The 22,837-nt window shown below is 42.4% G+C and overlaps 1 protein-coding gene across 1 annotated transcript; it reads left to right on the forward strand.

Annotated features, from left to right (window-relative positions):
- The first annotated feature begins 12,776 nt into the window (after nt 1-12,776).
- macf1b (microtubule actin crosslinking factor 1b) lies at nt 12,777-22,470 on the forward strand. Its single transcript, XM_035672131.1, has 26 exons — nt 12,777-12,992; nt 13,086-13,208; nt 13,295-13,396; nt 13,847-13,948; nt 14,060-14,224; nt 14,416-14,571; nt 14,974-15,171; nt 15,532-15,660; nt 15,774-15,944; nt 16,037-16,192; nt 16,293-16,499; nt 16,609-16,728; nt 16,819-16,988; nt 17,084-17,243; nt 17,448-17,642; nt 17,912-18,037; nt 18,425-18,568; nt 18,783-18,971; nt 19,318-19,432; nt 19,574-19,740; nt 19,891-20,053; nt 20,875-21,029; nt 21,142-21,216; nt 21,475-21,592; nt 22,113-22,258; nt 22,453-22,470. Exons 1-26 carry the CDS (start codon nt 12,798-12,800, stop codon nt 22,468-22,470), a joined length of 3,765 nt encoding a protein of 1,254 aa, XP_035528024.1. The 5' UTR covers nt 12,777-12,797.
- Nucleotides 22,471-22,837: the final 367 nt, after the last annotated feature.

Genomic DNA, 22,837 nt, shown 5'->3' on the forward strand with positions numbered 1-22,837 from the left:
CGATCATGAAGTTGAACTCCTCTGTCCCCCACGTTGAATCCTCGGCTGTGATTTCCAGCATCCAGGCTGCCGAGCACGGCCGGGAAACCCAGTAGGGAAGCCCATTGGCCTTTCATCCACTTTTCTTGGAAGCAACCTCTTTTGGTGATAAATGACAGTGTGCATGGTGAATTGTGCTTCTGGTTTGACCCTTAAAAGGGACCCCCTCTTTTTTCATGTCTCACGAAGAGGGCTAATTACCATGCTCTGTGGAGGAGCCATTGAGGTCTTATTTAATTTGAAGGCAGGAGAGAGGTTGCGATAGCAGAGGAGGGAGAAAGCAAGCCCGTAAAATTAATCTTTTTTTCTCTGCTCTTTTGGCACATGGGATCTGTGATCAAATTTAGGCTCCCATTGGACGCTAATTTGGAATCACATTAATTTGGAAACTCACTTTATTCCATTCCCATTCTGTGTCCACTCCATTATCACGTGCATTTTGGAAGCATAATGAAGGCTGCTGACGGAAAGATGAGTTTCTTTCTTGCCACCTTCTAACAGCTTATTGCATCATCGCATAGCTCGGCGTGCCAGTTGCTCTTCAACCACATCAGCTCTTGTATTTTTAAGACCTGTGTGTAAGCTCTGTGTGCACCTACTGTGAAATGGAGAGGAGAGATTTTTTGGCAAAATCATTTAATTAGTACAGAGGGGGCTGCAGGATGCTGAAAGCTGGGATCAGGTGTCATGGTTTTACAACAATGTCTTCCTGGCAAAGTGGTGCCTCATCACTGCCAGCTCCTTTCAGATAAAGAAAGGGGGGACGGGGAATGTGAGCCTTACTTGCTCATTAAACAGCTAAAGACATTAGCTCTCCAAGTGACCCAAAGAAACAGCTATATGTGGGTTTGTGCATTTTGTCTTGTCAACCATAGACATTTATAATGTATGATTCCCTGTTTTTTGTACTACTGTACATCTCCAAGATTGTGAGATATAGCATATGTTTAAGGGGAGATTGGGAACTCTTGTATTAGCACTGGAGTACTCAGGGGTTAAATATCTTGACCCTACAGGGGTCACTCTATTCAATTCACTCTTTCTCTCATCGGCCACAGTGACAGGCATTTTCAGTTTTCTTTTTTTTACGCCTTTGTTTTTTATCACCATTTGCATAAATCAAGGCTGGAAGAAGGCGGGGGGTCAGAAATGGGGCAGTAATGTAGAGAAAACCTGAAGCAGCTTCAAAGTAGAATTACCAGCCTATTTTTACCACCACCAGCATCTTAAGCTGCTCATTCATTGAGGTTTATAATGCTACTGAATGAATAGCTGTGTGGACAGTGACATGATTTTACTGTAAGTGCGCTAGGAAATATTTTCATGCAAGAAAACAGTCGTGTTGCCAGTTGCAAAGTGATGCTTCAACAAAAATGTGTCCCATCCCAGTTAGCTTACATGCCACAGATTTCAGCAGCTTTCTCAAAATGTTCAGAACACCGAGTTGTAATTACTCAAAATGCAACTTTCACTAATCATAGCTGAGCCTCATCTCATCCACCTTCAGCAGAAAAAGTGTAATTCCCAATGCCACATTATGTGAGTTTTAGCAGTGACAGCAGCATGGTTCTAGGGATGGCAATGTCGGTCTATCGATCAACCACGTTGGCCCTATTGGTATAACTATTGGATGGATTTCTATTAAACTTTGTACAGACGTTTATGGTTCCCAGAGGATGAATCCTACTGACATTGGTAATCCCCTGATGTATTACTCTAGCCCACCATGAGGTTTACGTCTTTGGTTTTGAGTGAAATATTTGGGTGGATTAAAGTTGCTACATATTGTAAAGGTCCCTAGAAGAAATATTCCAGTGACTTTAGGCCCAATTTGCACACTAGCTTGGTTAATGACCAAATATAGTACCTGCAAAACTAATGCCATTCCAATCAGCTGATGCTACATAAAGAAATGTTAGCATGCTAACTAAGGTCTAAACTAGGGTGGTGGACATAAACCTGATTAGCATTTAGCAAATTCAAAAAAAATCAGTCGTTTTACTAATATGGCAGCAAAGCCTTTATCTCTGGTTATGTTGAACTCTGAGAGGCACAAACCTTGCGTTAAGCTCTCACAGAATGTACCTGTCTCTTTGTTAATGGAGTTACATCTTGATCCTGTGGCCCACACTGAATAAATCAGGACTCTGCACACACCTCATGTTGAATAAACCACGTTTGCATTGACAGGTTCAAAGACATTTCCACTCACATGTAATACAGGAGGCACTTTACACTTGAGCGAGTGGTATTGATAATATGATATTTTATGAGGCGATATATGTACTTGTACATTCCTCCTACTCATAGACGATATTATAATTCCTGGCTGTACTGGCAGAGAGATTAAATACAGGCAAATGAATATAGAAAATATATTATCAAATGTTTCTTCATCCTTCACATGCATTCTCCTTTAACTCATACTCAAATGAGTGACCTTGTGGATTAGGGAGGGGGCTGAGTGGCGGGTATCTGCATGATCCTGCGTGTGTGTGCATTGGCGAGACAGAGTGAGAGAGAGTGTGTGGGTGTGTTTACTGTACATGCATGCACGCATTTGGTGGATCAGTCGATTGGTTGATTCCTTGCTTGGCTGGAGAAATACAGGCGGAAAGGAATAGTGGGCAGGATATGGGGCGTAAACGCTCTTTGTTAGTCACCTGTATGCACGCTTTGGTTGGGTTTTAGTGCACATGCAAATGATGACATTTCTAAAGAGATATTTCAGGTGTATTCATCGCATAGTATCTAAATAAACACCTGAAAAAGAAAAAGTTCACATGGTTTAGTTCAAACACAAGAAAATGTGAGTAAATGTTGCTGTAATGGTGTTTGCATACAGTATTCTTGGTGTGCAGGCAAATATTGTGACAAATGGGGAATGATAGAATTTCACCATAGGGGTCCTTCCTTTGCTTTCCCATGCCAAAAGCAGAGAAAAGACTCTGTATTATCTTCCCATTGCTCTCTATTTTTGTGTCTGTGTGTGTTTGTTTCCAGCCTCTTTGTTTATGGGCCGAGGTTGCAATGGCTGGAAGTGAGTTGAAAAGTAATCTGAGATGTTTTACAGTAATTAGTCGTCTTTGTTGCTGCTGTGGAGACTGCTGCACTGACTCTGAATGGGGAAGGGGGGACTGCAAGGGGGTTGGGGGTAAATGTGTGAGTGGGTGGGTAGCAGGGTGGGTGTGGGTCCCTTCTTTTGTAGCCTGCACTTCTCTCCCTCGCCGTCGAGAGAGGGAATGGGCTGAGGCAGCTGTCACTTAACATGTGAATGTTCCGAGGGCGGCCCAGGGGTCTTTAGAAAACTCTCCTCTTTTAGCCCCCCACCCATCCCATTTTTCAAGCAGAAGCAGCATGGAGTTTCTGAGCCACAGTCAGACCCAGAGGAGGGGCTTTGTTGAGATGAGAAGGGGGAGAGAGTGAGAGAAAAAGCCTTGGGAAGGTAAAGGGGGCACTTTGCCGCCTAGCTGCCTGGTACAGGAGCAACCTGAGCAGCAGCAGGGCTGGTGAGAATGCCACCGCCTCGTCGTTGTATGGCACCGGGCACAATCTGACCTCCATGTGAAAACTACTCTTGGCTGGGAACTGTGGGAGTTCAACTGAGCCGTTGGAATACATTGTCTCCATCTGGGCGCACTATCCCATCGGCGGCGTTAACAAGGAAGGAATTCCTCTATCACAGCTCCCACAACAAAGAAGAAAGGGAGAGGAGCAGAGCTGGTGGGAGGAGAAGTGAAGTGAGGGGAGGGGAGGGGTGCACTGTGAGGGGAGAGGAGGACATTGTTTGCCTGTGACTGTGGGCAACGGAAAAGCATGAGTTATCAGGGCATGTGTGAGTGTGTTTAGAAAGTGTGTTTGTATGTGGGCATGTGTGAATGAGTGGCCTTGATTGAGTGTGCGTTAGAGGGAGTATGTATGTGTGTGTGAGGAGCCTTCAGTTTGGGATGTTAGAGCTGGGAGGCCGTTCAAAGGATGCTCAAACAAAGCTGGATTTTTTTTCCCCCCTTTCTCTCCTTTTTGAATGGTGATTGAGGACTGGCTGGATTCCTTTACTCATGCTGTTTGGCTCAACTGTGCTTCAGGGTAAGTGTGGTTCACGTAAGCTTCAAACCGCCAAAACTGCCAGTAACGTAGGATTGGCTCAGGGACAGTTTGGTTTTGGACTTTGCTGCTCAGTGATTGAGGAAGCCATGTGACAGACGATGAGTAGTGGATGGGGGATTTTCTTCACTTAGTCTAACCAAGTGAAAAATAGAAATGCAGCCAGCATTAAAATGATCGTTCTGATGTAAGTACATTTTATTTTCTTCAACAGTTTGTTCTTTGTGAACAGCCTCTCTGCTTCTTGGATTTCTTGAAAGAATACATAATTCTGATCAACATTTTAACATACCTCAGTAGGCATGGCCATTTTCAGTAACTATTAATTTATCCAAAGCTATGCTGATATTTGAGTCTATACTGTAGCTCTGTGTTGCGTGTTTGTCTTTGAGATGAACATGTGACCTTGTACAATATCCACCCTAAAATGTTATGACTCTCATGGGTGAATGCACAGCTGCCATCCTTGATTAGAGACCACTACCATGATTAGTACTTCAGGTCCTCCCTTAACAGAGGCAGACGCAAAGCTGTGACACAACATTATAGGGCTACTACTGTTGTGATTGATGATTATTGTTCTGCTACTAATTACAGACCCACCCATACAATCTTCAATCATGTAAATGGGTCAATTGATGCAGTGCATAAGACGAACAGCATAGTGTTTTGATATTCAAAGTGTTGCTCAGAATACTTCAATATATACACATACATGTCTCTCCCATATTGAGATTTTCAATAAGAATTAGACATGAAATGTATAATTTAAGTATTTGATTTCTTCCAAACAAAAATTTTGTAGGGATTTTTTTTTCATAATTATTTATTTTGCCATACAATGGAGAAGCCCCTATACTATGGTTGTAGTCAAATTCATCAGGAAATGGACTGCGGTCATGTATCGTAAATCATGGCTGAGAGCAGAGGAAGGGTTGGGCTGAATTAAGGGCCATTTCAAACTAGGTTAAGTGATGGGATGGTTAAGTCATCCGCAATACGAGTTAAATGGTGGAGTGGTTCTCTGGTTCCCTGGTTCCCTGGTTCTCCTTCTAGTATCATTATGCTTTAAAGGTGCATATCAGATACAAGCTTGGGGCAATTTGAGAAGTTTTTCCTGGTTTGCTTTTATTGTAGAATAATGTAGGTCATGGCATTGTTATTTATTATTTCATGTGAGGAAACTGCCCATCACTTTTTATTTAAGGTATGCTGTACATCAGCGTCTGAGTGGCCCAAACTAGTAGACATATTAATGATAATATATTTCCATATCTATATTTTAATAATATCCTCCTGGTAGTAGACCATTTGCACTCTAATGGGGCTACTCAGCATATCCTCACATACATATTGCTGTGAGATCACTGTAGAGGCAACCGTGTAATTTAGCAAACAACCACACATGTGGTGCAGTAACCAGACACGGCACACCCTCTCCCTTGAATTGTTAACCCATGTGAACACGGCCACAGGCACTCTCTCTGCCCTCCTCAGGAGACTGCTGGGCAGTGATCTGAGCTAACTGAGTAATCATTGATCGAGAGGCTGGGGCTTTGTCTGGGCACCACTCTCTGATCTGACTGTGTCCTCCCCTGTGGATCCCTTGACTGAGTCATCTGCTCTGCAGAGACATACATGATGTCGGTAATTACTAGCTTAATGCACATGGAGGCATCATATAAAACTAGGTCACTTTAAGACTCTCATTTAGTGGTGATATATCTTAATTATAATTGGTTTCATATTCAGGGGACACACATGAGATCTGATTCAAGTATGGGCGGAATATTGACAGTAACACAATGTGAAGTTCTCCTTGGCTGCATTCTTTCTTTGTGTCAAACCTCTGGCATAGATAAGAGAGCTGCATATTCAGCATAATTTTGTGTGCCTATGGCATGACTGTAACATGTAACTGTACCCATACGCCACTAAAAATCCACCTGTTCCGCATTTTCAACACAGAAAATAATACTTCTCAGTAGTTTGTGGAGCCAACAATCCAATTTCCCCGTTGTTGACCCATATTGCCCCCCCACAGATCTTTAGTCACCAAGCATGGCCTGGAGTGACCTGCATAATTCTGAATGGACCAGTCCAACACCGCCTAAAAAGGGAGGACAGAAACCCTCCCTGTGATCTCCTGATGGGCTCACCTCAGCTCCTCTAGACCAAGATAATTACATTCACCTTTAACCCTTCTGTCAAAACAATGAAGGCACTCAGCTGAGGGGGAAGCAGACGGCTGACACAGTTTGAAATTGTCACTGCCAATGAGAGTCTTTCCAGTAATATACTCATTTTGGTCAAACAAGATGTTGATAAGATCACTAATGGAATCAAAACTGTAGTATTAAGAGAACAGCCATGTATCCTTCAATCTCAGATCATTAAAGAAGAGCATTTATTTGTTTCCATAAAACACCTATCATTTCATATACTGTTGACTGCTGGACAGTATGTTTTCGCAACTACCCCCAAATGCCCCCATGCCACTCTGTGTTCCGACTCCCCTCTCTTCACCACAGAGAAATGAGCCGATGTCTGCGTTTTTATGGCTGTCATATTTGATCAGATCCTTAGCGGGTTTCCCAGGACTGGTCCAGACTCAGTTAGAGAAAGAGCTGGCTGTTTGCCACCGCTTCTCTGTGCCAGGCTTAACAGTGGGATCCTCGACAAGCCTGTCACATTGATTTCTAAGCCCAGAATATTTCAGTTGGTGATGTGAGATAGATGGAGAGCATGTGTGTATGTGGTCTAAATGAAGACAAAGGGACAGGGACTATCCAGGCCAAGTATTTCTGCTGTAGTTCCTTCTGGTTTTTCAATGCCAAGAAAAGGGCAATGTTGGAACAGAAATGTAGCAAATTTTTAATTTAGTCTCATAGCAGTTTTCTGAAGACATAAGCTGTGGCAAGCAGTACTCAGTGACTTGAAAGCAGGGAATTTGTGCATTTAAAGAAAGAAGAGGAGTATATTTTTTGTTGATTTACACAATGAGCACTGTATGATGACCCAGAGCCCCCTTGTCTTATTTTAGGTAGCTGAAGGACCTTCCGCATGCATGGCCGTGGGGCCTTACCTCACCTATTACCTCAGTAGCCTCTGGGCTGAAGGATTATGGGTAACCTCATCAGCCGGCCCAGCTGCCTGGGCCAGAAGTCCAAGCATGTGAGGTCAGACGAGGACTTCTTGAAGGAGTGCTACCAACGACGAAGAGAGTGGCAGCCCCCAGAGCAACATGGAGAGGCCAAACCAGAAGTGGCTGTCAAAGACCAAGAAAGGGAGGATGCAAACAAGGAAACAGAGGTGGAGAGCGACAAGGAAGCAAAGGAAATTGATCATAAGAGGGAGGAGGGAGCTCATACCCCCATTTCGGACAAACCCCTCCGCAGCTCTCCTGCCTCCACAATCAGGAGCACCAGCACTCTGGATAATGTCTGGCACAGCAGCCCTTCTCCGATAAAAACATCCCGAAATGGGACACTAACAAGGAGAACAGTGCCTCCGGAGTTTGCCAGATCCCCCCTGGCTCACTCGGACAAAAGCAGTGCGGAGAGGAGGGCCAGCTTCCAGAGGAGAGACTCTAGAGAAGGAAGCCCCTGGTCCTGGAAAACTTTGGCATCACGAGAGGTTACAGAGGTGACAGAGGTGACAGAGACGACCGTAACCGAAATTGTGGAAGTGACAGAGTATCCATCTGGAGATAAGGGAGGAGACCCAATAGTCACCAGAACTGTTAGAGTCCTGAATGGTGTCGCCGAGGAACTTGCTGAGGTTGATAAAAACATGACAAATCTCATCTGTCCTCCATTTCATTCTTTCCTCTTCTCACCTATTCTCACCTAGACTCTTTCTTTAAAGGCAATCTTTTATCTCATGACACTGTGTTGGGTCTTTTTAAAACAGTGATTTTGTGAATTGAGACAACATGTGGACTGTCTTCATTTCACAGCTCCAAAGTGATGGACACTCAAGCTCAGACCAGGATTCCAGCCTGGATAGATGGAGGGTATGTTTTTACCCTTAACTCTTTTCTGCTTGTGTTGCCACAGTAAAACGGATCGTCTTTCACCTGGATTCATTCACCTACAAAATTCATTCAGCTAACACTTTGTTATGGTCTTTCTCAAGGGAACAAGATCTGCCTTGGCACTGAGGGATGCGTCGACAGATCCTGAGACATTTCTCCAAAACCTGGATGCTTTGCTCACATGGGTCTGTGAGATAGAGGAGCTCACAACCAATCAGAAACCCCCATCCTCAGAGGTCAAAGTGGTGAAAGCACAGCTCCAAGAACAAAAGGTCTGTTATCACTAGCATCACATCACCTCATTTCTTGTTCCAAAAAACATCTATGCAGGCCACTATAGTAGGGGGAATACATGTGAAAGGTTTACCTATATAAAGGTGTGCTGAGGTCACGGAAAACTGCTTCCTTCATAATATAAATTCACTTCTATTCAATGGTGAATGGGTGGCGTTCATAGCCACAATGAGCTTCAGTAAGTCTTTGTGAACATGTCCTGGGGGTATGAAAAAAGCAGGGAAGTCTCTCACCTTTCAGCTGTAATCACACCCATTGTGAGCTCTGTGGATGAGGTGAAACCTGCCTAGCTCTTAACAATGTAAGCTTGATACATGAGACAGGAATTCTGACACAAAGGCAGAAAAAACAAGAATGGGGCTTTGACAAATGTCAATTCTTACTTACCGAAATTAATCCTCAAACACAAGGTAAACACTTTCTGCAGTACTGAAGATAACATTTAGGCAGACCTGTTGGCAGAAATGAAATATAATACTACTCAATAATACTCAATGTTGTCATTAGTGTATAATTGCAGAAAAATCTGAATTTTTGTTACCTTAGAATGAGCTGTTGTTACACAGGAAGCGCGTGCTACATGCTTGGAAGGCAAGCAGTATTCAATAAATTCAATCTGCAACTTCAAAATAATTATCATCTGTCCTTTTTCTTGATTATTATCTTACTCTTCCGTCTTTCTGTTTTTTTTTATAGCTCTTGCAGCGCCTCCTAACAGACCGAAGGCGTAGTATAGACTCTATGATGCTGGAAGGCCCTCGGCTGGTGGAGGCCCACCCAGGAGAGGAAGGGGAACAGGCAAAGGTCAAGCTCTCCACTCTCAAACAGAAGTGGGAGGCCTTACAGCTAGAAGCAGAACAAAGGTCAGATACTTTTACTGGCAATGCCACACTATTATTTGGCAAAGTCTACCGCATGATACAAATCTTACTCACCGATGTTAACAATCTATGTACATTTTGTTGTTGACAGGAGAGCGAGTCTGGAGCTCATTCTTCCCAGGGCCCAGCTCTTCCAGGAAGGAGTGGACAGCTTGCAGCAATGGCTCATATCTGTGGAACAAACCCTAGCTGAACTACGAAATGCAGAGAGAGTGATGCTGCATCTCTCAGAGGCCACAGAGAGGGCCAAGGTTAGAGATCTACCAAGAATGCTTCAGCTGCATGTACGGTGCTGTGAATGTGCATTGTGCTGTTTGAGTAGGGAATTGTGTTTTTGATATGTTTTCATTTTCTTTTAGGCTGTTGTTGAAGAGATTCAAGTCAAAACTGCTGATCTAGGGAAAATACAAAAGGCAGGACATAATCTGATGGAAGCAATTTCAGGTAAAACTCCCTTCATATGGTACAAACTAAGCTAAAAAAAATAAATGTTAGTTTTAAATTATCTATACCAATAGAGCAGCAACAGATCATGTCACTGTAACATGATAAAATATGTAATAATATTAATACTCCTGCAGATAATTTTATATGGAGTCTGATCAAAATGTTATAACCAGTCCAAATAGTTTCCACCACATATCTGGTATATTATTGAATCAGTTCTGTTATTCTACTATAAAAATGTCAGTAAATAAAAGTTTAGTGAATATTTTCAGTTGGACTCTATACCCAATGTTTGTGATGTGCCATTTGTTTCAGAGGAGGAAGCCCAGCAGGTACAGGAGAAGATGGATGCTCTGCGTATCCGTTGCTCTGTGCTGAGTCTAAGCAGTCTGGATGTGTTGCAGAGGCTGGAGCAGGCCCTGGAGGCCTCCAGTCGCTGTACCTCTAGCCAGGAGGACCTCCACCTGTGGCTGGGCCGCATCGAGAGGGAGCTCCTTGGGGCAGCAGGAGCGCAGACACATGCTGGAGATGCAGTACTATGTGCAGCTGAGAGACAGAGGGTAATGTTCCCACGCAGTCCTACAATGAACCAGTCAGATACTTTAACAGTGTTGCCAACTAGTTTTAGTGGAAAGTAGCCAAAGCCTGTTCGAAAATTTGATACATGTAGCTAGATTATGTGACACGGTCATTTACATATCATCACATATCTATAACTTATATATAAGAAAAGAAAAAATAGCTAAGTTAATAGTTAAGTTGCTGTCATCTCATCAATATGCAACTAAACCTACCTTTAATTTCAAAATCAACACTGTGCTTTAGTACAACACTCTTACATTAGTGGAGCAAAATGGTTATTAGAGGGTGTAAATCATTTTGGGGTGAGAGCAAAAGTTAATAATAATCGTAAATAAATCTGGGTAATTTTGTGCTTAGATATGCAGCTTAGCATAGCATAGCGTTGCAAACTATGTTTAATTGCTGACCACATTTCTGAATAGCATTGTGGAAGCCGAAATTTGGTTTAACATATGTTTCACTGCTGTTCTCACACACTCTTTACAAAGCCCGGTCATTCATTAATGTTGAAGAACAACAACATTATTTTAATTCTAATCATTTATAACCCAGAATGATACTGCCAGGTGGTGTTAGGTTTTACTCATGCCGTTAATAATGCTGTGCTGACATACAATGTGTTCTCATCAGCTGGAACAGGCAGTGGTGAAGGAGATGGCTTGGTTCAGAGACACAGCGCTGAGCCTTGAAAAGCTGAAAACCATTCATCTGGATCCAGAACTCATATCGGAACAACTCTATGAGCAGAAGGTCAGGACATTATTCACATATATTACTGAACTAAAACATTTTCCCACGTTAAATAAATAACATATATTTGTGTTATTTGTAGTTTTACAAAATTCATTTAAATGATGCTTGGTAAGTGAATTTGATTTGCTGTATTGTCTCCTGAACAGATTCTGGCAGTGGAGATTCTCCAGCACAGGTTCAACATTGAGAAGATGGTGAAGATTGCTGAAATCCTGCTGACATACAGCGATGAAGGAGAAACAGGCGATTTGCGGGTATTCTCCAAATTTCATTTAATGCAACCGTCTTGCTGACAATGCAAATATATGCACTTTTGAGTTTAAAAGTAAATTTAAAATTAAAATGTCTGTATTTTACTGTCACCTCTCCATGCAGACCCCATTAGATGCCTTACAGGAACAATGCAACACCACCTCAGCCACAAATTCCCATGTGGTCCTGCAGCTTGAGCATGCTCAGTCGCTTCTTCTCCAGTTCTCTGAGGGCCTTGCTGAGGTTTCGCCCTGGCTTGAAGAAACTCAAACCCTAATTGGCCAGCTCTCCCTGAGCACAATTAGCTATGAGGCATTTCGGGAACAACAGGACCTCTTACAGGTAGAAGAAACCTGCCTCTCCACATTAGAGTGCCAGCTTTTCCCTTTTTTATCGTCCCTTTTTTGTCCAGCTAAACAAAGAAGTCCTTTTATACTTCACAGTCTGCCACCATTTTCTTCAGTAAAATGAACTGTTCTGTTCCAGTACAGTTCTTTAATGTAATCTACTTCCTGACAGGGTCACCTTTCACCCAGTGTCCTATAATGACAATTTAGTTTTGTCAGGTATGCCATGAAAAGTGAGACCATGTGATTTCTTTCAACCCCTATCCATTAAAGAGATTAAACTAAAATCAGGTTATTTCTGAAAAAAGTCTTCTCTCCACATTGTTATTAAACCTTTCTTTTTATCTCTCTTCTACTTAGGGTCTGAGGGAGTCTATAGCAGAACACAGACCCTTGATTGCACGCTTATGCTCTCTGGCAAAACGCTTGTCAGAACTAAACCCCATTCAGGGTGATGAGTTCTGTCGAAAAGCTACAGAGGCTGAGGAGCAGCATAGGGCCATCAGAGACCGGGTCAGAGAGACTGCCAGTCTGCTCGAGGAGTCCTTGCCTCGATTCACGCAGGTAAAAATGATTGGACAATGCTGGAAATGTTGTAAGCAGCCCTACACTTAGCAATATATCACAAATACACAAGCACACAACTTCATATCTTTTCTTGTACCTACAGCTGAATGAGAGGATGACCCTTATCAGAGAGAGTCTTGACCGCCTGTGCAGTCGAATACAGACTCCCAGCTCTCTTCAAGGCCTCACCCCAAGGATCCAGGAGCAGCTGCAGGACAACAAGCTCACCCTGGCTGAGCTGTCCAAGCTGGAGCTGGGCCTTGGTAGTGTCAAAACACAAGCAGATGAGCTGCTGGCTAACACACAGGCAGCTGGTGATGGATCTGTCGGTACAGGTAATGTGATCTTGTTTGTATAAAGACATGATATTGTCCTAGTGCACATGGGGCTTAAGTACAAGTAGCAATGCTATTTACTGCCGGAAATTCGAAACGATATCCCTATTATATCCTTGTGATTTTAGCAATCCAGGAGCGAGTGTCCAGCCTGTCCCAGATGTGGGATGAGACGCATACTCAGGCCCAGGAGAGGGAAAGCTGGCTGCTCAAACTCTTGGATCTAGCCTTGAAGTTCTGGGGTGATGTCAGTGATGTCACGGCTGCTCTCAATGATGCTCAGCAGGCAGTTTTGGATCTCAATTCTAGTCGGACAGACTCCGAAACAATCCGCCAGAGCCTTGAAACCATGCAGGTTAGCCTGGAAGCTCTTCACGTATAAGAAACCCATATTGTTATATATAATACACTAGATAACCTTTTTCCATCCTTTCAACTTGAATCATAGACTCTCAGGGAGGATATTGACAGTTTACAGGGAGATCTGGACACCCTTGGCGTTTTGGGAATGGATCTGATGTCAGCATGTGGGGATACAGACAAACCAGATGTCACAAAGAGCCTAGATGAAGTAAGAAATATATTTAAATAAAATCCTTTTTAACTCATGATTTTGTGTCGGCTAACTTGGAACCTTGTCTTTTCACTTTCTTAAAGCTCTATTGCACATGGAACAACTTGAGCAAACTGTGGAACGAATGTCACAAAAAGCTGGAGGAGTCCTTGCAGATGGCGCTACATTATCAAGACACTATGCAGGTGTGTGTCAATATATAGTATACACTTGTATTATGTGTATATGTATACCCATACTAACAAACATTGCATGGTCAGTATCATAGCCATATCAAACATTACACTTTGGCCACTACTGCCTGACTCAAGCAGTGTTATGGCATCCTGCCAGTGACAAAGCTAGTCTTTTATTCTGTTAAATTCAGACTCCCTGTAGCTTTACTTATGAGTGACTGACAGATTGTGTGGTCCTCTGCCAAAGGCAAATGAGTTTAATGGTGCAAACTGTGTGACACAGTATCAAAAGAAAAATCTGAAAATGTATCCAGCTGTATATGCCAACAGGGTTACATATTTGGCTGTTGAGAACAAAATGTATTGGATGTTAAAGTCACACAACATGGCAACATTCAGGGTTGAGTGATTGTACAGCATGACATTTATTGTTCTTCAATGTAATGGTTTTGCTCACAGGGTCTGTTTGAGTGGTTGAAGTCTGCTGAACTGAGGTCTACTGAAGAGTTCATAGTAGGGACTGACCTGGAATCAGTCAAAGATCAGCTATGCGATCTCAAGGTGAGTTAATACACAGCAGTACACCCATAACTACCAACGATCAAAGTATGTTGGTCTCATATTGTATTTTATTATAACTATTATATTTTCTGTTTTTATTATTTCCACCAGGAATTTAAGCGAGAACTTTACCAGAAGAAAATAGAGATAGAAAGCCTGAACCATCGCTTTGTGTGTCGGCTGTCTCCAGGCTCGGAGCGCCCAGGCTCCGTCTCACCACTGTGTGACTTCAGACAGCGCTGGGACAGCCTGGAGTCAGAGACTGTCGGCAGACAGGTGAGAATATGCAAGCAGATAGCATTATTAATTATATTAGCATGACACATTAATCCAATATGTGTAATTAAAATGTTATGTTACTTTAACAACAGATGGCTAGACCAGTAGAAATTACATTTAGCTGGAAAATGAAAAATACTGTGAAAAAGAAAAATGTATATTTAACTTTTTTCCTGTGCTGCCACCAGCATCAACTGGAGTGTGCTCTGTTGGGTCTGGGTCAGTTCCAAAACACACTGGATGAGCTGCACACATGGCTTTCCCGGACCGCTGAACAACTGCAGGGCAGCCAGCCAATCAGCATCGACCTGCAGGCCTGTGAAATAGAGCTGGCCAAACACAAGGTTGGTAGTGCCCCAAACACAACAATATACAGTGATCAGCATTTCAAAATAAGCTCTTCATTCTAGGGCTACACTGTCAGGTAGGAGGTTGTGTGATGGAGCTCTTTTCTCTGTAACTTTGAGAGAGCTGTTGGTTTACCTGCAAGATAACACTTAACCTTGAAGGAATTACAGACTTCTGTCTCCTGAAAGTGTTCACCATTGTGCCTACCAACTTTTTCATTGTTTCAGTTTATACTTCACCAACAATACACACTGCTAGAATCGTGTCACAACAACTGCCAGTCACAACTTATACAAGGAAACAATGAGCTCCCAACACCTCCAAGCAACACATCTGAATTCCACAGCTACTGATACCATGATAAATATCTGACCTCCAATGCTTCTTCCTTCTGCAAGGTCTTACGTAATGATGTCATGTCGCATGTTCGCACGATGGAGTCCCTGAACCAGGCAGGCAGGGGGCTGCTGGAGGTTGGGTCCGGGGACAGCCCGCATGGTCCGCAGTCTCGGCTGGAGCAACTCAATGAAAGCTGGGAGTTTGTCCGCTGTGAGACTGAACGCAGGCAGCTGGAACTAGAGAACAGACTGAGTCAGGTGAAGAGAGAAAAGCAGATCCATTATTTTGTTACAGTGGTATAGAAAAACAATAAAAATTGTATATATAATACATTGTTATGCAGTTTATCAGGATGCAGCATTTTCTCAGCCGTACTGCATTTTATGCTTCATTATAATTATAGTGTATCATGGCGCCCTCTTGTGGTGATTGTAAAGGTGATCATACAAGCACGTAGAGGCGAGTCCAAATTTAAACGTGTGGCTTTCATTGTCATAAAAGAAAGCAAATTTTAAAATGAAATAATAATTTATGGTATTAATGAATATAATTTGTACAAAATGCACCCACACCATCATAGGAGGCCTTCGCATTCATTATGTCTGTGTTTACTGTAGGTACAAGATGTTACAATGGAGATTCAGGATCTCCTGCAGTGGCTGGAGAACACAGACCTGAGACTGTCCTCCTCTAAAACCATGTGGGGAATGCCGGACTCTGCCAGTGAAAGACTCAATGCACACTTGGTAAAACGGACCAGACTTCTGGCTTTCAAAATAAAGACTTGCATAAGAAATTACAACACAGAGAAAAAATTGTCTTGTTTAAAAACTCTTTTTTTTCTTCTCACCCACAAAAGGATTTGTGCAATGAGATGGAGTCAAAGCTTCACGCCTACACAGATGTGAAGAATGCCATCCACAGGATGCTGGAGAGCAGCAATGTTGTCCGGGGATCGAGCACCGAACACAGCTTGTCTATTCTCGAACAGAAATGGGCATCTGTTTACAGCAAAATCCAGGAGCGAAAGGTTATTTAACTCTTCATCGTCATGTATCAACCTGTTGATTTACCATTCGTGTTAATGTGTGATTATATCTGAGTGTCGTGCTGTTCCCATAGGCGAAGCTTACAGAAGGGCTGAGTCTGGCCAAGGAGTTCCACAGTAACGTGCAGGAGCTTCTCACTAAGATGAGCAAATGTGAAGAGTCTATTGGGCTTCTTCCTCCTCCCAGCTTTGCTCTGGACACAGTTTGTACTCAACTGCAGGAGCACAGAGTAGGTCTACCTGCTGTAGTCTATCTATCTATCTGCTTCACATCCAGAGTTACATTTGGAAGTATTTACTTTTGGTTCATGAATGCTTTTATTTGTACAGGCGCTGGTAAATGAAGTGAACAGTCACGGTGAGAAGAAGAGCACAGCGGAAAACACAGCCCGTAGACTAATAGAGCTGAGCAGGAAGGAAGACTGTGATGTCATTCATAACCTAATCATGACCGTCCAAGATCGCTACAAAAAGCTACAGCAGCGCACTTCAGAAAGAGGCCGGACGCTGGAGGAGGTCAAAAAGAATGCCAAACAGGTATATCACTATCAGCTCTAATATAAATCCAACTGTACATGTATCTTAGGTGTGACTTCCACCCTGAGGAACCTTTGTGTAATATCTGTATTAATTTCTCAAATTTCAGTTTAATGAATCGTGGCGCCTGCTAGTGGACTGGATGACGGAGGTAGAGCAGACACTAGACACACATAAAGAGATCGCTGTGTCCCACGAGGAGATTAAACAACAACTGACCGAGCAGAAGGTGCAGTAGGCATCACAATAAATAAAACTTGGTTTATTTGCTGCCCATATGTATATGAACGTCTTCACTGATCACTTACTTTGTGATTAGGAGTTCCAAAAACTGCTGAGGTCAAAGAGGCCTATGTACGAAGCTACATCGAAGAACGGACGCAGCCTTCACGAAAGAGCTCAAACCAGCCATGATAGACAGCATCTGGAAAATCTACTGGCTGAACTCAAAGACACGTGGGACACCATCAGTGGCAAGTCCATGGAGAGGTATGATACAGTTAGACAGGGACACATTCTGATTTCTATCAAACATAAAAATCTTTTACCCAAATTTACCCAATTTCCTGCTTTGCTTCTCTCAGACAACACAAGCTGGAGGAAGCGCTACTGTTCTCGGGTAGATTCACTGATGCTCTGCAGGCCCTGAATGACTGGCTGTACAGAGCGGAGCCCCAGCTAGCTGAGGATGTTCCTGTTGGTGGAGACAAAGACATGGTGCACAACCTGATAGACAAACACAAGGTACAACACCTATCATGTATTTTAATGTGTGGCTTCAGTAATTCACAGTGTTAAACAGATACAACAATAGAAACACAGTATTCATGGTCGTTTGTAAACTAGTCATTTTTACACATACATATATATAATATTTTGTGCCAGTTTCATCACAATTCTGTCTCGAAGCAAAATTGCAGTTACTCTACAAATGTTTATTTCTTTTAGGCCTTCCAAAAGGAGCTGGGAAAGCGAGCCGGATGCATCAGGACCCTAAAGCGCTCTGTGAGGGATCTGACCAGGAGCAGCACAGCTGATGCTCACTGGCTGCAGGAGCAGATGGACGAGCTGGAGGGCCGCTGGGAGGCTGTGTGCAAACTGTCAGTCAGCAAGCAGGACAGACTGGAGGCTGCACTTCAGCAGGTAGTTCTCACAAATTAGAAAGGTAGAAGGTCAGCGGGCTTTTAAATTGTGATCCTTTTCCTTTAGATATTGTTGGACTGAAGCTGTCGATATGCAATAAATTGTGGAAATTTTGTCCTTATATGAAAAGTCACCCATATATAAAATTCAGTTTGAAGGAAGCAAATAAGCAAATTAATAGCTTTTAGCTGATATCTGGCCATTAATAAAAGTTAATAAGTAGGACCAATCCCTACCCTTATCTCAATCTTTGTCTTTGTTCTTGTTAGGCTGAAAAGTTTGATGGCCTTGTCCATTCTTTCATGGAACGCCTCACTGAGGCTGAGAGGATACTGAAGTATGGGGTGATACCAGAGGAGGAGGAAGGTTTGCTTGCTTTCCGTAAACAACACAAGGTCAGTATTTCATGATATTTTATCACTCCCTGTAAGGTAAAACAGTTTTTACCTTCTTGTCTGCCTTTAGGTCAGGGTCAGCTTACAGAACAACAAGTTGCTGCTGATAATGAATTAGTATTATCAAGGGTAGTTAAGCTGGGGGGGATATTTGCGTTCAGGCTTGAACCCATTCAACCTGTGGAAGGACAGATTAGTTATTACATTCTTGTTTAACCACAAACTTGTAACACTTCTAAAAAGAAAAATAAATAAATCAACAATAAACTGCATATTTGTGAAATTAATGGAATTTCTATTGATGCCACAAAAATGGCTCATCCTGCATAAGAATATGTGTTTTACTGGTTAAATTGCTGAGTAATTCCTTTTTCTTCACCTCTAAAGGAATCCATGAGTGCCTTGCAGGCTCAGGCGGTGGAGTTACAGAACATCCATTGTCTGGGTGAGGAGATCCTGGCCTCCTGTCACCCAGACTCCATAATCACCCTAAAATCTTGGATCAGTGTAACCAAGACCCGCTATGAGGAGGTGCGTGCCTGCATGATGAGCAAAAGTTATTTTCCCTAGGGATTAAATACATGAAAAATAACTCTTTACTTTGGTTGCTGTCCATTAGGTACTTGAAAATAACGAGTGCAGGACACTGTTTTAGTATCTTCAGCATTTTTGAACTGTAAAACAGTGTCAACATTTTAAGCATCTGAATGTGTCATTTCCTCCCCCTCCTCATTTTCTGAGTCAGGTTCAGACCTGGGCTCAGCAGCAGGGCCAGAAGATCCAGGCCAGCTTGGCAGCAATAGAGGCAGAGAGAGAGGAAGTCCAGAGGCTGCTGGACTGGATCTCCTCAGCGGAGGAGGCCCTCAGCCTCAGAGACCAAGAGCCTCCAGCTGACACCACAGAGCAGAACCAAGAACTGATTGAGCAGCACGCAGTATGTTATTTCTCTGTTCTATGAGCTACCAACCATATCTTACTAACAGAGACCACCTCTGTACTCCATTACATGCTGGGGAATGATCAGGATGCATCTTTGAAACGCTCCACAGCAGTTTCTGGTTGCCTGTGTTGGTATCTTTCTGCTTCTGGTGTCTTACAGAAAGCGCAGGGTGCCATCTCCTTTTTTTACCACATTGTGGGAGAATATACACACACTCTAATATCAAACAGATGTGGTTTCTGTGACCTCCTACAATTTCATTATAAAGTACTTTACCCTGGTTACAGTGTAACTATACAATTGAGAACTTACAGAACATTATGCTCATTCCTCTCTGCAGGTATTCATGGAGGAGTTGAATAAAAAGTTTCCAGAAGTTGAACATGCCACCAAGTCCTGCAAACACAAGAGCATCTCTAAACAGCAAGTTTCCCCCAGCAAACGGCCACTCACAAGTAAGCCACCATGAACACAGTGTATGTTCTATGAACACAAAACACAAGCATTGACAGCGTGATGACTGTCTCATTGATGAAGATGTGTAGAGCAGAAATGAGTTGCCTGAGCTGATTCCATGTTGCTGTGTCTCCAATCAGAGAGGAGAAGCACTCTGAAGCTGCAGCCTGCTGTACCCATTCCCCTGGAGCACCTTGACCCCCAAACCCCAGACCTCAGTCAGCTGGTCAGTCAGTGGCAGAAGCTTTGGCTTCTGGCTGTAGCGAGACAAAAACATCTGGAACAGCACCAGCAAGCACTCAAAGAGGTTATTGTACTTTTAAAAATGTACACATTTTAACCATTATGCTGCCATCAAAGCTGGCCAATATAGTCCTCTGAACATGTTTTATAAAAAAATTTGCTTTACAAAACTTAATTTAACAGAGATGTTGTGATATTTTCAATTTTTTGACAGATGGAAGAATTTGCAAACTTCGACTTCAATATTTGGCGAAAGCGTTACATACTGTGGATTAGTCATTTGAAGTCACGGATCTTGGACGTGTTCCGCAGCATTGACCGGGACCAGGATGGACGCATCAGCCAGAAGGAGTTTGTGGATTATGTCCTTGCCTCCAGTAAGACCCACTTGTGATACACTTGGGTAGTAACTGATTACATGTAATAAGTATTATGTAATCAGATTACATTAGAAATGTTTTTTTATTTAGATTGTAGTTACATTGTCAAGGATTACTTAGTTACATTTTTGATTACATATTTAAAATATGACACTTTTTTCTATGATAACCAATGCTATTAACCCTCTGGCGTCTTTAGATCTTAAATCTCATGTTCTTCCATTGTGCAGTGTATTTGTGATCAAAGCTGCCACACAGAGGCCCACACAGCTTCTATTGGTAGAGATGGGTAGATAAATCAGGAACACAGCCTCTGAATGGTTGACAGACTCGACCCAAAGCACCATGGAATTAGCAGTGGACAGCTAAAAATCATGCTAACAACAGCAATGGTTTTCAGCATGGATGCAAAATGGATAAATAACCAGAGACAACATTCTGTAATCCAGAAGTAATCCAGATAAATTTAGATTAAATCTTTTTGTAATCCGTTACTAATTACAAAAATGGCTATGTAATTTGTATTCAGTAACTGACTACATTTCAAAATAATCTGACCCAACACTGTCTGTCACTGTTTTTGAGTTACCATAATTTATAAAATTTAAAGGAAGCTGAAAAACAAATTACGCCCTGCTAACATTATTTAAATGAGTGAATTTAAATGATTCTGTTTCACTGGCACATTTCTAAACTGTTGGTGTTTATGACAATATCTTCATTGTTTCCAGTGTTTACTTTTTAAACAAAGTATGCTCTGTCATATCTACAGTTAACACACTTTTGAATCACGTTGGCTTTTCACTTCTGTCCTGTAGAATTTCCCACCAACTCTCTGGAGATGAATGCAGTGGCAAACATCTTTGACATTAACAGCGACGGTTTCATCGACTACTATGAGTTTGTGAGCGCACTTCACCCCAGCAGAGATCCCTACAGGAAAACTCTGGATGCAGATCAAATCAACGAAGAGGTATGTCCCTAAGAAAACACACAAATATAGTTTGACTCATCAGTGGCTGATTTATTGTGACACTTACTGTTATGCTTACTGAAACACCATCTCATTACTTTGCCTTCTTTAGGTGAGCCGACAGGTATCGCAGTGTAACTGCCCCAAGAGGTTCCAAGTGGAACAAATTAGTGCCAATAGATACAGGGTGAGTCATTTTTATAGACAATGATTAAAAAAATATTAAAGCAAATTTTGACATTTTGGTCCTCAGTGGCCATACAGGAAGTGATATGCTTTACATTTCCGTTTTTGTTTGGAATTAACATGTGATACCTGGGTGATTGGAAAGAACATGGCCTTTAGACACATCAGTGACTTCTTGGAGACGCAGTGTGAAGATGCCACAGCGACGAGTTCTTCAAAAACTATAACTTGCATTCCATATTTTGTCTGGTTGCTGCAGTTTGGAGATTCCCAACAGTTGCGGATGGTTCGTATCCTGCGGAGCACGTTGATGGTCAGGGTGGGAGGAGGCTGGACTGCTCTTGATGAGTTCCTAGTCAAGAATGACCCCTGCAGAGGTCAGTACACTATTCCTACTTTCTCATAATTCCTGCAAACTATATTTTCTAAACAAAACAGAGCACCCAAGACAAGCTATTATTTACTCTAGTATGACAAGTCGTCAGCACCTGGTATGACTAAAGTGATACATGCTGCTTACATTACTGATGTCAGACGAACCTTTTTTCTAATGTAAATGTTCTACATACAACAAACTGACTTGAATTCAGGGTTCTATTTTTTCTTCTGTGCCATCTACAGTATAGTTATAGCTAATGTCAGATGTTGTTTGTGTACATTATGGGTTCTTAAATGATTTAGCATGCATGCAACTATAAAAACTAGTCAAACATTGCAGTGTTTCCCCCTAAATATCTGTTTCTGGTAAGTTTTGATATTGTATACTGACTTATATAGGCAATCCTGCTTCAATTATTAATGTAGACAGTGTCTGTTGGCTATTATTAGAAAGGTGGCTACCACGAATTACATGTTTTTGCAGCATTCTGTTAAATTCCCCTGCTGTGTCGCCAACAGTGAAAGGCAGGACCAACCTGAAGATCAAGGAGAAGTACTTGTCCCCTGCAGGAAGCTCTTCTAAGGGTTTGACTGTCAGCAGGTCCAACTCAAGCCTCAGCCTCTACAGCAGTGCGTCCGCCCCCACCAGCCCCATGACACGCAAGGCAAGACAAAAACTGTATGCCGTTACTGGCTGCAGCAACATCCTGTTTTTTTATGGAAATGTATATATATGTATATATCATGTATATAGCTACTTGTAGTATAGTATTTTAATATCAAAATATGTATAAAATGAATATTGAGTGATACCAGGTGAATAATCCTGGTGTCATATCATAAATATTTGACCATTTAGACTTCTTTCTCTAACTAGTCTAACATGCTTTGCTTTAGGCATTACTCCGCAGAAGTTTCTCAGGTGACCGCTGCATTCGTCCCAGGAGCTCAATCGCTGCTTTGGGGTCTGATCTACAGTTTGTCACAACAGGGGAGGACAATTCTCCCTCGCCATCAGGTCAGCCAGTCGCCTTTCCTTATTTTAAAGCAAATTTTCTCTGTCATGCATCCTGCAGAATTAGATTTTTCACGGGATACACAAACATAAAAAGGACTTTTAACTTGAGACGGTGAGTTAACCCTCTGTCCTGTCTGTTTTCATTCTTGCGCACCCTGTAGACGAAGCTGAGAGGTTACCCACCTGATTAGCTCTGCCCTTGAGCACCATGTGTATGCTGCAGTGC

This window comes from Morone saxatilis, unplaced genomic scaffold (assembly GCF_004916995.1).
Source record: "Morone saxatilis isolate NCDOM2014 unplaced genomic scaffold, NCSU_SB_2.0 Contig24, whole genome shotgun sequence".
Taxonomy (NCBI): domain Eukaryota; kingdom Metazoa; phylum Chordata; class Actinopteri; family Moronidae; genus Morone; species Morone saxatilis.

Bases quoted from the DNA above. Each gene is read 5' to 3' on its own strand.
- macf1b (XM_035672131.1), top strand. From the start codon at position 12,798: ATGTGGGATGAGACGCATACTCAGGCCCAGGAGAGGGAAAGCTGGCTG. The intron at 14,572-14,973 runs GTTGGTAGTGCC...TCCTTCTGCAAG, and splicing joins TAGAGCTGGCCAAACACAAG to GTCTTACGTAATGATGTCAT. The intron at 16,500-16,608 runs GTATATCACTAT...CTCAAATTTCAG, and splicing joins TCAAAAAGAATGCCAAACAG to TTTAATGAATCGTGGCGCCT.